This window comes from Leuciscus leuciscus (genome assembly GCF_965113295.1).
Source record: "Leuciscus leuciscus genome assembly, chromosome: 20".
In the NCBI taxonomy this organism is placed as follows: Eukaryota; Metazoa; Chordata; class Actinopteri; order Cypriniformes; family Leuciscidae; genus Leuciscus; species Leuciscus leuciscus.
The window spans coordinates 10,334,650-10,350,402 of record NC_138744.1 but is presented as its reverse complement, the minus strand read 5'-3'; the positions used below and the strand labels follow the sequence as shown (position 1 = coordinate 10,350,402).

The window sequence follows — 15,753 nt, the reverse complement described above, 5'->3', positions numbered from 1 at the left end:
CATGACAGAATATGCTAATCAATGACTAGAAGATAACTACAGCGACCTAAATTCATCAACTAACCATTCAGAGATGTCCTGTTGCTTCTACATGTCGTCACTTCTTCTTGAGTCTCTCCATCATTGTCTGACTCTGATTTGAACATAAAACGCTAAAAGTTTTTGAAATTTTCAGGACATGTTTGTTTGAGGTAATCAAAGCTTGCTAAGGACACAAGCTGTTGAAGCTCCGCCTTCTGTGCCGGGAGCAGCAGCTCATTTGTATTTAAAGGGACAGACACAAAAACAGTGCGTTTTTGCTCACCCTCAAAAAGTGACAATTTTAACATGCTATATAAAAATATCTGTGGGGTATTTTGAGGTAAAACTTCACATACACACTCTGGGGACATCAAAGACTTATTTTACACCTTGTGAAAAGGGCATCTAGCAAATTTATATTTCTAGGAAATACTATAATAATAATAAACACTTTATTTAAAAAATATTTATTTATTTATTTATTATTTCATATTATTTATATATTTGTTGAGCCCTGAACAACTTCAATCAATAAACTGACAAATTCCACATCCAATCATGACTTCTAATTTTGATAGTAAATTATCAGTCAGATCAATACAGTTACAAGATTCGACTCTGGAAAACCAACCCATTATATGAGTTTATTGAAATATATACAGCATACACACTAATCAAACAACACCAGATCACTGAAATAGTACATTCACAGAAACAACTGAAAGGGCAATATTGTATGAAAATGAAATGTTATAAAACAGCAAAGGCACTTCTCCGCAGGTCTGAAATAAACCTGGTCGCTTTTGATAAGACGGGTAATCGCTGAAGGCACATGGAGAATTACTAATCTTGTATTTTGCTCCTAATAATAGACTACAGATGTTTGTGTTAAACTGTTACTTTGGAAAAAGGTCAAATATACTTTATACACAGTACATACTTCACAATCAGTTTCTTCCAATGTCACAAGCATAGCACGAATTACTTGAGGCAGACAAACCTACAATACTTAGTTAGGAAATTTCATATTTTGCTTTCATAACACGTGTATTAACATTTTGTAACTACATTTTAAACCATTTCTGTCCACAAAATCTTATGTAATTTAACTCCAGCATGTGCTTACAAGAAAAAAATTACAACAAAAATAAGTATTTTAGTCATAAAAAACAACAAACAAAAAAAAAAGTTTAGTGTCACAAGCGGAAAGCTTAACAAATCAATTTTCGGGAACAACATCTACCCATTAAATACATAAATTATTAACATATTAACCAGCCCTGAACTGTTCATTTATATGTAAGTGCTATTTAATTATTTTCCCACACTAAATTACCTATTGCCACACTAAAGTACATTTTACTTAAGCATTCTGCCAAACGACAAGCTAGATATGCTAACATGAGGCTCTGATGGGTTGGCAGCACCATATTATATTAATTTGGATCAGTGATCTATATTACAGCACAGCCTGTAGTTCATGAAAGTGCTGGAGACCCTGGTCAGCGTGTGTGACGTCACGGTGGAGTATGGTGTAGTGAGCTGTACTGGGGAAGGGTGTGTCATATTAGGCTTATCTCCTGGATGCACACGTTTTAGGGGCTCTACAGAGGACCTGGAGTGAAAACAATCCCCTGTTCAAGCCCCCCAGTGCACGTGGGTTCCCCACGGTCCTCTCTCCCAGTTACTTTAGAAAAAAACGCGCTAAATCAGAGTGAAATTGTTTATTACAGAGAGTCTATTGTACAATGCATTGAAGAAGACCCTGATGTTGAAATGCTATCACTGTAAAAAAGGTTTCCTCTTCAGGTAGAGTAGGTTTCTAGCAGCAGTATTATGCATATTAGTATTCGTGGCTGACCACTACGTCTCTAGTTATTGAGTTTATTTGTTGCACTGGAAATGTGTGGTGTCAGATTTGAGTAGCATACACCTGTTAAACTGACGAGTAGTGCTGTTTCCTTAATGCAATACAAAATAAACTAGCACTTTTTTTTTTACTTTATAAAACACACTTATAGCAATATTGTGTTTGAAATGACTGCGAAATAACCCTTAAGGATCATGAGAAGTGAATGGTTGAGGGTATCGACAACACAGTAGAAGCAACAAAATTTATATAACCCATTTCGTTCATGTATCCATCATGTGTGGGGACAAACACTGGTGTGCATCAGGTGTCAAGCCTCAATGAAAGTACTGAGAAGCACCCAAAGTCAGATAGGAAATCTAATGATGAATGGCAACTTTCTGAACAGCAGTAATCCTCACGTGTCATGTGTCAAATTACTGAAAGTGTCATTTTTGTACCTTTTTATTTTTTTTATTTTTTTTTAAATACGTCACGGAATCAAATACTTTTATTTTTGTCCATGCAATTTCATAAACTTTTAAGTAGGCCTACCTATTAGCCTTATGATACTAGTCACGAATGGTCCGTTTCAGATTTGAATTGCTTTCAATCATGCTATTTAACGATTTTTGGGATTGTAATATTTCGAACACAACACAAACACAGACAGTTTGAAGGGGTGAGTGAGTCTCACCCACTCAAGCTCAGTTGAAGTCTCGATTGGAGAATATGAGAGGAGCCACAAGCGTCCACAGGTAGAGCCCCAGACTCAGCCAGCTGGAGCAGATCTTCACCCACACTGCAGGCATAGTGCTCTGCATGACCTGAGTGGTTATTTCAGGTCTAAAGATGGATGTAAGGGAAAGGCAGAACAAAAAACAAAACAAAAAAACAGTATTTAGACCTGAGCCAATGGTTTATGATGCAGTTCTGTTCTATTCATTGTAACTGCATGAAATAATTTAGTTAAAATAGTAAAATAGTTTCTCCTTCTGTGTTCCATCAAAGACCAAAGGTATAGGATGACACGATGACTAAATATTGACAATTTCCATTTTTAGGTGAACTATACCTTTAAACTATAATAGGATTTTTTTTTTTAATTACACTTTATCTTTAATATATAACAAAAAGATGAACTCACTCCAGAATCAAAAAGTTAAAGAACGAACACTTACTTGTACCAGTTAGTGAGAGTCATCATGATGTAGAGGGAGGCCAGAAAGAGGTGGAAGTGGAAAAAGGAGTAGTTGTATGTGACGCCTTCCTCTTCATTATCCACAACACGGCGCAGACCGTCTTCACCCATCTCCTCTCCTCCCACAGAGCCCTTCCCCTCCTCTGTCTGCATCAGCCTGTTCACCTGAGCGTTACTGGATGAACGAATGCTGAAAAGAGAACATACACATGGACAATAGCATGATAATGATGTTCACTTCCCTCACATTAATATTTATTTGATAAGCTAGATTGGAGGGAAAGTTTAAAGAGAGAGAGGAAGTTTTTTCTGATGTGGTGAAATATAAAAATGTTCATATAAAACACATTTATGCCATATAGTATTATACTTTTGAAAGAAATGAATCCTTTTCAAATAAATGCTGTTCTTTTGAACTCTCCATTCGGTTCCTAAAAAAAAATTTCAACATGGATAATCAGAAGAAATGTTACAATAGCACCAAATCAGCATTTTAAAATTATTTCTGAAGGATTATGTGACATAATCAGTAATCTTAAAATATAATAAAATGGAGAACATTTATTCAGAATATTAATATCTTACAATATTATTTTTTTACTGTGTTTTTGATCAAATAAATGCAGCCTTGACGAGCAAAAAAAGACCTATTTAAAAAACAATAATAAAAAAAAAGACCAACCCCAAACTTTTGAACGATAGTGTATATATTAGTGCCACTCAAAATTCTGAATGAAAATAAACTAAATAATTGTTGATACAAACTGAAAAATATTTAAGATTCTGCACCATTTCTAGTCACTACTCAAATAACAGATTTATGACACTGAAAATGTTGAAGGTTAAGGTTACCATCTAACTAACTTTTTTATTATTTACTTGCCAAGGCAAATTTGTACTCACATTTGCTGCTTGGCAAATGTTAATTATGAACCTTGCCTACAGGTGTCCACATCTGACACCACTGATCAATCAATCCATCTCTGGTGCATGAAAAAAATATATTCCGAGACACTCACACAGTTAAACTAAAAAGCCTTTAATACGCTGGGCTAATTCATTAAAACATTCAAAAGGATGATCAACACATTTTGGCAACAAAGAACATCCAATTGAAAATTCTTAAACTATTAGCAATTAGTGAATCATCAAAACAGCTGGCTAACCCATCTCTGGTTCAGTTAATTATAATGTCAAATTGTAGTGTACAATAAATCAGCATGGATAACACCAGTTAACTACAGAAGCTGATGTAGAAATGTAGATGGTCTTTATGCATTTTAATAACAAATACTAATGGTAAAGAAGAGCTCAGTGAAATACGCAAAAATGTAAATCATGTCTTTTTTGCTTAATTTACCTGGCATAAAAGGTGCAGAAGAGGAAGATAACCAATCCCACAATGCCTTGAGCATCCCACCACTGCACCATCCCAGGGGAGCTTGTGGGCATTGCCTCAGTTGTGCTGATATTGGACACCAGGCTGAGCAAACTAGGGTTACATTCACGATCTATGGGTCGAGTCAGAAAAATGAAAGGTTTAAAAGTGAACATACTAAACCATAATATAATTTAATTACGGCAATTAGTCACATACTTCACTACTAAACACTGTGATTAAACACTACACCCATAGTGGTCAGCTAATCACATTTTGTAATGCTTATTTGGATTGCTAATAGGTATATTTACTAGATCATAATATGCATACTAGACCATAACAGAATGTAGGTAAAGAGGGATAAATTCATAATCTGGATTCTAGCTTTATTCGGCAAGGAGGCTATAAAGGTTGAGCATCTGGTTATGACACCACAAAACTCACCAAAAAAAGCATCAACCTGAGTAGGTTCATAATGAAAGCTCGTAAAATGAGAAGAGGGACCAAAGTCAGATATTTTTTCCCAGAACATATTTTTTTTTTTTGATTTTCTTGCGTGACTTACTAGGATTGTTGGTCATGGCGGACCAGGTGACATACATAGTGTACAGGGTAATAACAGAGGACTGAAGCAGACCAGACTGAGGTGAGGCATCCTGCAAACACATGCACAAATAAAGAAACATATTTAGTTAAGTACACATCAGATTTTGTAAACACCAGTGAAGCTTGTATGAAATTACAGAATCTAAACTGCAGATTTTCACAGTGAAGAGAGCTTGTCTGTTGTGGCAGGCCAGCATTGATATTCTGAATGCAAAGAAGGGAACAAAGAAGTTTCCTTTAAAAGACAAAAGCTGGAGGCTAATGCAAACAGTAGATGACCTTCAGTACAACGGAGAGACTGTTTTCTTATGCACATTATAAATCAGCATTCATGTCAGGATTTGTGTACTGAGGCAAGATTTTACATATTTCGAACAGCTAGTTAAAGCGGTTTTGTCATTTCCTGTATGTTGCTCCACATTCAAGGTCTTAATGCTGCTTAATATCTTAAAGGAGATGTCTAATGCCATCTCATGCATTCTGACTTGTTTACACTGTTAAAGAGTTGGATTTTCATGCTAAACATGGCAAAAGTTTCAAAAAAATAAGTTGGACGTATGACGGAGTATTTCTGTGCCAAATACACTCCTAAAGGATTCGTATAAACTTCGGAACGTTTTTTCAGAGTATGGCCCTGTATGACGTCATAAAGGGTGGAATTCCTTGTATGGGCACTTCTCCTGGAAGAGCGCGTGATACACATCAACCAGAGCAAGAGCAAGAGCAACGCCCATCCACGTGCTTAGATCGGGTTACGGAAGCCACCAGCGGCGCTGCCATTTTGTTTTTAGACCATGAAATCAACAATGTTACCAAAGAAGTGTTTTTTTTGGTTGTGAGGGAAAGATAACCTTGTTCAGATTCACAAATAACCCAGCGTTAGGGGAACAGTGGATGCAGTTAGTTTTTCCTAGTGTGTTAAAGTGTGTTTGTTTGTTCCCGGCATTTCGGTGACAGATGTTTTATAAACAAGGCCCAGTTCGACGCTTGCTTTGCAGATTGTTTGAAACTGAAAGATGGAGCGGTCCCAGCGTTAAAATATCCCGGTCATGAGTCGGAATTGCAGGCGGTAAGTAACATCAAATGGCTGTGTGTGGCTGTTGCCAATCAAGTGAGTGCATATACTGTAATGTAAATAACACAAACGTATATTGAATCAAAAGTTATCCAGCCAGGGATAATGCGATGATGTATTGTGCGTGACTCTTAAGCTCCACTCACGGCATGTCTCCAGGAGCTCGGCTGTTTTTGGAAAGAATCGGTACAGCTGTAACTGTTTTTTATAAATCTGGTAAAACTAAAGACTCTTCGGAGATATGAAGGATGCAATACTGCTCTATAGGTCCTCAAGATTAACATGAGATTGGCAGAAACTGTGTGTTATGTCGCCTTTAATATGTTTTCTTGGCCTTCAAAATGGCTTTGGTTTTTAAATTTGAGGGAAACATCACAGAACGCTGCTTGCTAAATGGACCTCATGAAAATAATCCCAGAAGTTGCTCTTTGGTTGGGTCTCAAACATAAAAATTAGAAGAAAAAAAATCCAAAAGCACTTCTTTTAGTACAAAATGTTAAAAAGCCTTTGTTGTTTTGGCTAGTCATTTACCAAAAGTACCATACAGCCTTCCTTATGCTGGGATCAGACTATACGATATCAACCAAATTTTGGAACAATCCATTTGACGTAGGATGTTGTGGTGATTCGTAAAGACAATGGCCGTAGAGACGCAAGAAGCCAAGAACCGATCGTTTCATCTCATATAGAGTGTCATAGTGGAAGAAGTTGGCATGAAGTTGACCAATAGGAGCACAGAAGCTTTTCCGTATACAGTTTTTAAAAATGGTGAAACAAAAGAGAGAAGATGGTATTGGTGCTGCGAGGTAGAATCATGCAATGGAGGAAAGGTTTGTGGATCTATGGCAACAATACTCCTGCCTTTATGATGTTTCTTCGAGTGTCTACCACGACTGAGTGAATAAAGATAAATGGTGAACGATAGCGGAGGCTCTAGGAAGCGGTACTTCAGCAACTTAATGTTTAGCATTAAGATAACATGCCGCTTCAGTAGTGTTTACGGAAGTCGGTCACTAGTTCCGCCTTCTCTATGACATCACGCATGTCGATAAAGACAGCAAGCGATTGTTGGTTTGGTAGCAACATGTAGTCTGATATGTTTCTTGTCCATGATATGACAAGAATTTAGGAGTCAAAATCGCATAATCTGACACAGTGACTATCATAACAGGCAAAAAAATTGTGTAGTCTGAACATGGCATTAGAGTGTTGCGGTGGATTTTTTATAGATAAGATCAATTATGTTACTAACCATGGAAATCTGACTTTAGATTTTAAACTTGTGATAAACTTTTATCACACTGCCCATTTTTATGTCTAGTGGTGACTAACTTTCCATTCCAGATCTAACAATAAAACAAAAAAATTCTTGCTTCCTTTTATTTAGGATGTAGCCATCAGACGAACTTTCGATATGATCTAACCTTCTAACAAACTTTTGACTCAATGTAACCTTGGTCAAATGGAACTTTGAAAATGGACTCAATGTTCTGTTTATTTTGACTGTATTGTGAAATGATTGACTGGAATATTAACCCCTTACAATGTTTTTGATATTTTGCTGATGTCACTAACAAAGGGTAATGAAAGGGGGGGCTTGCTTTAAACAATTTAACCAATCATATTGATAAAGCTTGACATGTTAGTCAATGATGATTCTATTTTGATGTGTCTGGCTTTATCCTATAAAGCCTGTTGTATTCTTCTGTTGGGTCGAGATTTCTCTGAGAACTGCTCGAGAAACTCTCCCGGCCGTGATTAAAGCATTTAGAGGACAATTGCTAGAGTTTGTCTGTCATTTATGCTGCGCAGCAAGAAAACTAATTAGTAAGGAAAACGAGTTAGACTAGGTGACTTATTGAGTGGGGACGTCGATTTGTAGACGAGACCCAGATAGACTAAACGTCGACAGTAGACGTTAGGGGACGTCGATTTGTAGACAAGACCCAGAAAAGTTAGGTTTAGGGAAAAATCCATTACAGTGTGTTTCTGACACACTTTTTGTAAAAAGAAATTTATTTATTTTTTGTATGTTTTAAAAAAAAAGCAGAAATGAGACAGAATGAAAAGTACTCTGACATGAGCTTTAATACTTTACCTGCACTTTTGGCAGAATGGAAACCACAGATATGATGACGCAGAGAATAAGGTTGAAGCTGATAAAGAACTTGTGTTCGGCGCAGTTGTCGGGTTTGGTGTAGTATAGATAAAACAGCACAATCGCAGCAAAGGCAAGGGCGTAATGCAGGATAGTGAAGAACAACAGACCTGTAGACATAGGATATAGTCTCATGTTACTTTCTCGGAAAAGAGAAGATTGCGACACACCTCTTTGTGTGATGAACAGGATTTCTTACTGTGTATCTGCTCTCTACGTACCTGAGAACCAACATTTGTTGTTGCCCTCCTCAGCATTCCTAACCCACACCTCATTCCAGGAGTGGGCAAAGTCAATTAGGAGGATGAGCTGGATCAGGATGAAAAAGAAGGAGCCAACAATACCAAAGTAGAACCAAACTGTAATAAAAAAGAATAAAAGGAAACAGCTGGAAACAGTTGTGCTTGTGGAAATCGCGTACATGCAATTGTTATTATTATAACAATAACAACACTGGGATATTTCTCAAAATATTTTCTTTTGTGTTCTGCAGAAGACAGAAAGTCCTACAGGTTACTCAAATGATGGTGAGTAAATGATGACAGAATTTTCATTTCTGGGTGAATTATCTCTTTAAACTATTTATAACTAGGCTTAATAAAACATGCTTCTCTGAAGGGCCCATTGTTTCATACTTAGATTCACAATGAAGCATACTAATGTCAAGATCTTGTTTTGGAAGTTACCCATGATCTCTGAACACAATGTCCTGCATCTTTAATTCCACACCATGAGGATTCTGGCAAGACAGTAACAACGCATTCTCCCTGCTAATGTAATATGCTATGAAAAAATAATAACATCCTATTCTACTTTCAATACCCATCTTTTCCCAGGCATCGCAGAGCATTCAAAACAGTCATTAAAAAGTAATCGACTTTTTCCCAGGAGAAAACCAGGCATTTTCTGCATCCCTTGAAATTGAGCCCTGTGTTTCTGGCTTCCCAAAATAACATTTTCATGTTTTTGCTGCATTTAGAGCTTAACATCATTGTCGTGCTGTCATTGCATTTCCCTTCGCGAATATATGAAAATGGAAATTGTTTTATTATGTACTGTTAAAGGAAGAGTTCAACCAAAAATGTACCATCATGAAATGTGCCATCCGGGATGAAAAAGGCTCCGACAGTGATGCCAACTAGGATCAGAAACTTGAAGAACCAGAACCTGTCGACAAAGCATTTAATGATAAAATCAAGCTAATTTAAATTCATGTAGTAAATGTTGCAAAAAAAAAACAATAGCAGAATAAATGAATGGTCATAAAGCATAAGTCAGACTCACCCGTTCTGAATAGCAGCACGAGGGTCTTTGCTGCTTTTTACACGAATCATGATTGCAGAAAAAAGGAAAAAGAAGCACGCCATAGCAAAGCACATGCGGTAGACTGATTTGTAGCCGAGAATCACGTCACAGTTAACATGGTTGTCGATCCCTGGTATTGTGGTACCCCCTTGACAAAAGCCAGGAATCTGAAGACACATTAAAAACAGAGAAAATCAACACAATGCATTGAAAGCACACGTGAAGTGAATGCACACTGACGGTGGACCCACCTTGCGGAGCTGCGTCTCCATGCCCGGCAAGATCATGATTACAGACACCAGTGTCCCCAGCAGGAGGAAGAAAGAGAAGACCATCCGGGTGACGGTGGAGTTGTTGGAAGAAGGACAGCAGCCACAGAGCAGACATGGAGCAGAGCCACACAAACATGAGGCCTGTAACATGTAAGGAGTAAAAGGAAGAGCAATTATATCACCAGTTAACATGGGGTAGCATATTGATTTATTGCCACAATTTGCCAGAAATCACAAACAATCTGGAAAACATTTGAAACTTTAATATACAGTGTGCAGAAAAAGATTTCTAACTAGAAAATAGATGTACTTGTACAAAGTATCTACAGAGTACACATACACTATCAATCTAAAGTTTGTGGTCAGTGAGATTTTTTAAAAACGTTTTTGAAAGTCTCCTATGCTCACTAAAGCTGCATTTATTTGATAAAAAATATAAGTTATAAATAAAAACAGTCATCATTTTTTTTATATTATTACAATGTATAATAACTGTTTTCTATTTGAATGTGTTTTTAAAATGTAATTTCTTCCTGTGATGGCAAAGCTGAATTTTCAGCATCATTACTTCAGTGTCACATGATCCTTCAGAAATCATTAAAATATGATGATTTGGTGCTCAAAAAACATGTCTTATTATTATCAATGTTAAAAACAGTTGTGCTGCTTAATATTTACGTGTAAACTGTGATACACATTTTTTTTTAGGATTCTTTGAATAGAACGTTCAAAAGAACAAAAGTTATAAGAAACAGTAATTTATTTAACATTATAAATATCTTCAGTCAATTTTGCTGAATAAAACTACTGACCCCAAGCTTTTTGTATCAATATAAAACATTAAAATTAATCACAATCGATTATAGTATATCTAACCAATCTATTGTGATGTCGTTTGATTTATTCTGTTTTTGATCAATTTAGCCTACTACTTTTACTTCAATACAGACTGTAGACTAAAACACTTGTATTTTAAATAGTTTTTAGATATAGAAATAGTTATTTTAGATATAAAAATAGTTAAATAGTTATTGTATTGAATTCATTTACTGGTATACTTGTACAAGTTGTATGATTATGTTTGTGTCTTCAAAAGTAAAGATACTAAATAAATAAAGTACACAACCACAAAATAATAATGTGTTAGGCACTATGACACTTTAAGGGTTACTTTGCTAAGATTTCATTTATATATAAAATGAGGAATATATATATTTATACACTACCGTTCAAAAGTTTGGGGTCAGTAAGATTTTTTAATGTTTTTAAAAGAAGTATCTTCTGCTCACCAAGGCTGCATTTATTTGATAAAAAAAATAAAATAAAAACAGTAATATTGTGAAATATTATGACAATTTAAAATGACTGTTTTCTATTTGAATATATTTTAAACTGTAATTTATTCCTGTGATCAAAGCTGAATTTTCAGCATCATTACTCCAGTCTTCAGTGTCACATGATCCTTCAGAAATCATTCTAATATGATGATTTGATTCTCAAGAAACATTTATGATTATTATCAATGTTGAAAATTTTTTTTTACATTTTTATTTCATGATGCTATGATGAATAGAAAGTTCAAAAGAACAGCATTTATCTGAAATCTAAAGCTTTTGTAACATTAAACACTACCGTTCAAAAGTTTGAGGTCAGTAAGAATTTGTATTTTATTTTGGGGGGAAATAAAATAAAATTAATCAATATATTCATCAAGGATGAATTAAACTGATCAAAAGTTACAGTAAAGACATTTATAATGTTAGAAAATATTATATTTTAAATAAATGCTGTATTTACATATACACACACATACATACACACACATATATATATATACTGTACATAGAAATTAAATTTCAACATCTGTTTGAATTATTTTTTTTAGCCTGAATAATTCCTTTAGTGAATCAGCTGCAAAAATAATTCACAAAGCATGTGCAAATAAACATCACTTTATTCTAAATTAATTATCTTCATGAAAGTATGAAAGATTTTATAAAATGAATGCATGTTTTTTGACTGTTGTAAACTTAGAGCATCTTTTCATGACATTCAAGAATATATATTATATATAAAAATGACCAGAGAAGGAAGGATTTGTTGACTCTATTGAGGGAGGAAACAGTCAGAAAAGCATTGCTAAAGACTTTGACCTTCATAAATCCAGTCATGCATATTGTATAAAAGTTCAATTAAAGGGATAGTTCACTCAAAAATGAAAATTCAACCTCTTTTGTGTTCTGTTGAACACAAAAGAAGATATTTTGAAGAATGTCGGTAACCAAACAGTTGATGGACCCCATTGACTTCCATAGTGGGGAAAAAAAATACTATGGAAGTCAATGGGGTCCATCAACTGTTTGGTTACCGACATTCTTCAAAATATCTTCTTTTGTGTTCAACAGAACAGAGAAACCCATACAGGTTTAGAACAACACGAGGTTGAGTAAGTGATGACACAATTTTCATTTTTGAGTGAACTATCCCTTTAAGGAAATTCAACACATGACTGTTACTCACACTCAGAGTGTTGGTCGGCTGAACACCAACTCCCCAGCAAAATTATTACAAAAAACATTATTGCCACTCATTTCTATATTTCTCAAAAACTACATGTAGACTGAACTAGAAGAGGATTGAGGACAGATCAGAAAAAGTGTCTTACCTCCACAAATATTAAGTGTCAAATGAAAACAATGCTTTTCCCAAACAAGTAACCCATCCTAACTATAATATAAAGTGTTGGGAATATTGTTTGGCTGTACTTAGAATAGATTTGGCTGTCATGCAGTGTGTTTTGTACCAACAGGTAGTAGAATCAATGTCAGTGAAATAATAATTTATTAACCTGATCCTAAAACCAGCAGATGAAAGCAGTTCAGTCAGTTAACATATTAGCCTAAAATAAATCTCACTAGCGTCTATCTAGCCTATAGGTCATAATTCATCTACTTTTCCCCCAATTGTCACTAATAATGTTCCAATAATGTTGGAAATTCAATATGTACAGATATTTTATGTACTTTATGCATGTAGATACTAGCTTTTCTAACATATTCTATCAGATCTCTTTTATTTAATAGCACATTTCAGCTTCAAGTCCTTTCTTTCAGCTATAAGGTACACAGATCAGAGCCTCATTTTTATACATTTTTATTATTGAACTGAATTGAATTACAAATTAATTCTAAATGTGTAAGTTTCAATTCTTTGAAAATGGGCGTTGAACATTTACTAGTACTGGTGAACCCAATTTGTTCTTCTGACAACCTGTATAACCTGAACTACTATGAGCAAATCATGTAAAATAAACCCCATCGAAACTACAAGAAGAGTAAATCTCACCGAATGGTTCATTTAACGTAATCATCCATTGTTATTTTGTTATGAAGCCATGTGGGACTTGATATAATAGATCTCAATGCAAATATGAACACACTTCCGTGTTGTTGTTTTTCAGCGAAAAGCTCTCCGAAATTACACATTTTCCGTTACTTAATTTTTTTATCAATACGTTTTCTTAGTTATATTAGTCTGTATTTTCTGTTCAGAGAACGATTTAGCGACGCTGTCATGTCAAATGACAGCTCAGTTAACTGTTAGCTAAAACGTGGAAAATTAAACAGAATACTTACACAGCTCGCAAGAGAGCACAACGCCATACAGGCTCCCATTTTGTATTAAAAAAAATAAACAACTCCAAACCGTTGGAACTCAGAAGATGAATTGACAGTCAATTACAATGAGGTGTTTCTCTTATTTGGTCAAATGATTCTAGTATTTGAAGCTAGCTATTGTAACTGGCATTTGACAACTTATGATATTTCATAATAAAAGTTCCTCTTTTTAATACACATTATTAAAATTGTGAATCTTAAGTGCTTAAGTAGTTTGATGATACATAATTCCAGGTTTTTTAATAATAAAAACATCGAAGATTTTTGTAAATTACTACATTTATATGTTCTCCGATAAACTCGGTTTTATTTTTATATAAATGTATGCTTCAGTGTAGTGTTAATTTTTTTATGTAGTGGTTTGTTTATTGTATTTTAAACGATGTATATATTACTTATGATTGTCTTTTACATTGTTTACATATTAATTACATATGCATACTAGTAAGGTATCTTTAAATTAACTATATTAACTTTAAAATTTGAGTCCTACCACATTAATTAAATGACATTGTCTGTTATTATGTATTTTTGACATCCTATGTTAATGTAAATAACCATAAATACACAGCCTATAATAAAGCAATATAAAATAAATTGATTTCTTATTTACATTAATGTGACATGAGTTATGAATGCGACTGTGAGTTATGTACCAACTGAGATGACTTCAACAACTTTTATTTTGAATCGTGAGCTCAGCAAAGGCGATGATCTGTTCAAAGTCTGCATTTGAAAATAAATTTCTTTTGAAATAAATTGAATTTGTGATGTTGATTTTTAAATATATTGATCATATTCAATGCTATAAATAGCTTATTATTATTCCATTGATGATATCTGTATTAAAGTGATAACATATTTTGATGAATTGGGTGAGATATTTCACAAACCAAAATAATTAACCTACATTGGTGTTTGTTCACTGCAGTGAGCATTGGAGTGAAAATGCTATTGGATTTAAGAGTGCATATCTGGATGAATTTAGATAAGAATGGATTCCAGATCTTAGGGCATATAGGGAATCTGTGAGAATATCAGCAATTTTGAAGCATAACAGTTAAGCATAATTTAGCATAATAGCTTAATCCTTCATGGTATTAACATAATTATGAGTAATAACAACTTTTTTTACAGTGACAGACAGGGGCGGATCCAGCTCCTGCTTTGAGATTTAAGGTTGGCCATATATTACACATACAGTGGTGCCAGGGTGGGTAGGCCTATTTTTTTTTTCATAGATAGAGTTTTTATTAGATCCACAAAAATACGGTTAGAAGATATATATTTCACTCTTATAGCTTAGGTTACACATTTTAATTAAGTGACTAATTAAGAAATCTGACTGAAAATTATATAAGACATTTTGAGAATCCAATAGGCAATGTGACATTTTAAGCTGATTAAAAATATATATTTTATTGCTGTAGTGTGCTTAAAGTAAACACTGGGGGCCCACCTCTCAGACTTGTTGAATCGACCTAATCCAATTAAAGAAAAAACATATATTAAATAAAATTAAATAAAAACAGCAACCAGAAAATCTTTATTTTGTCATTTTAATGCTTAAGTTATGTGAAATTATAACGATTTTATTCGGTATTCCTTCACGCTGCAGTGTACCGTCTCCCCTACGGATAATTAATGGTATCTTCCTTTTTGCCCCTGTCAATCCATTGAAATCACGATCGCAAACGGGAGCCGAGATGGTGTCAAACCTTAGGACCGGGGCAGGTGCTTTCAAAACACACCGTCTCCCGTGGAAAAAGGTGCAATAGTTCTTCAGTAACGTGAAAATCAGCATCAGTCAGGGACTGTGGATATCTGTCTACACCGCTGGTAAGTTCTCGCCTCTTCTTTATGCTACCTCGAGCTCGGTATGAGCTTAATCTTCAATCACAGTGTATGAAATTCATTCATTATTATTAAGGTGAAACACGGACACGTTATCCACATCTTTGCATTAACGATCACTTGCACTGAAATGCACCCAAGATAGACACTAGTATAATGACATATCGGGAGAATGGACACCCCTGTTGTTGACTAAAATGAACCAAGGATGATAATCTAATCATAAAAATATAAATAAACGCTCTGAATAGATGATTCTCTGTAAAACTGTTGAATTGCGATATTTGAAGGTGACAGAGCAGATCTGAGGCATCAGGGGACTTGTGCAACATAAACGTTTATAGCCCATGGGCT

General features: G+C 34.8%; 1 protein-coding gene across 1 annotated transcript; it reads right to left on the bottom strand.

Annotated features, from left to right (window-relative positions):
• Nucleotides 1-651: 651 nt before the first annotated feature.
• serinc2l (serine incorporator 2, like) lies at nt 652-13,671 on the bottom strand. The gene is made up of 10 exons (XM_082149553.1): nt 13,504-13,671; nt 9,848-10,009; nt 9,576-9,763; nt 9,379-9,458; nt 8,513-8,650; nt 8,232-8,401; nt 5,018-5,108; nt 4,432-4,582; nt 3,052-3,261; nt 652-2,716 (listed from the first exon to the last, which is right to left on the bottom strand). Exons 1-10 carry the CDS (start codon nt 13,540-13,542, stop codon nt 2,578-2,580), a joined length of 1,368 nt encoding a protein of 455 aa, XP_082005679.1. The 5' UTR covers nt 13,543-13,671; the 3' UTR covers nt 652-2,577.
• Between the last annotated feature and the right edge of the window lie 2,082 nt (nt 13,672-15,753).

Coding starts and splice junctions, on each gene's coding strand:
- serinc2l (XM_082149553.1), bottom strand. CDS start 13,542: ATGGGAGCCTGTATGGCGTTGTGCTCTCTTGCGAGCTGT. Junction 10,010..13,503: donor TGTGCTCTCTTGCGAGCTGT/GTAAGTATTCTG, acceptor TACATGTTACAG/GCCTCATGTTTGTGTGGCTC. Junction 9,764..9,847: donor TGGAGACGCAGCTCCGCAAG/GTGGGTCCACCG, acceptor ATGTGTCTTCAG/ATTCCTGGCTTTTGTCAAGG.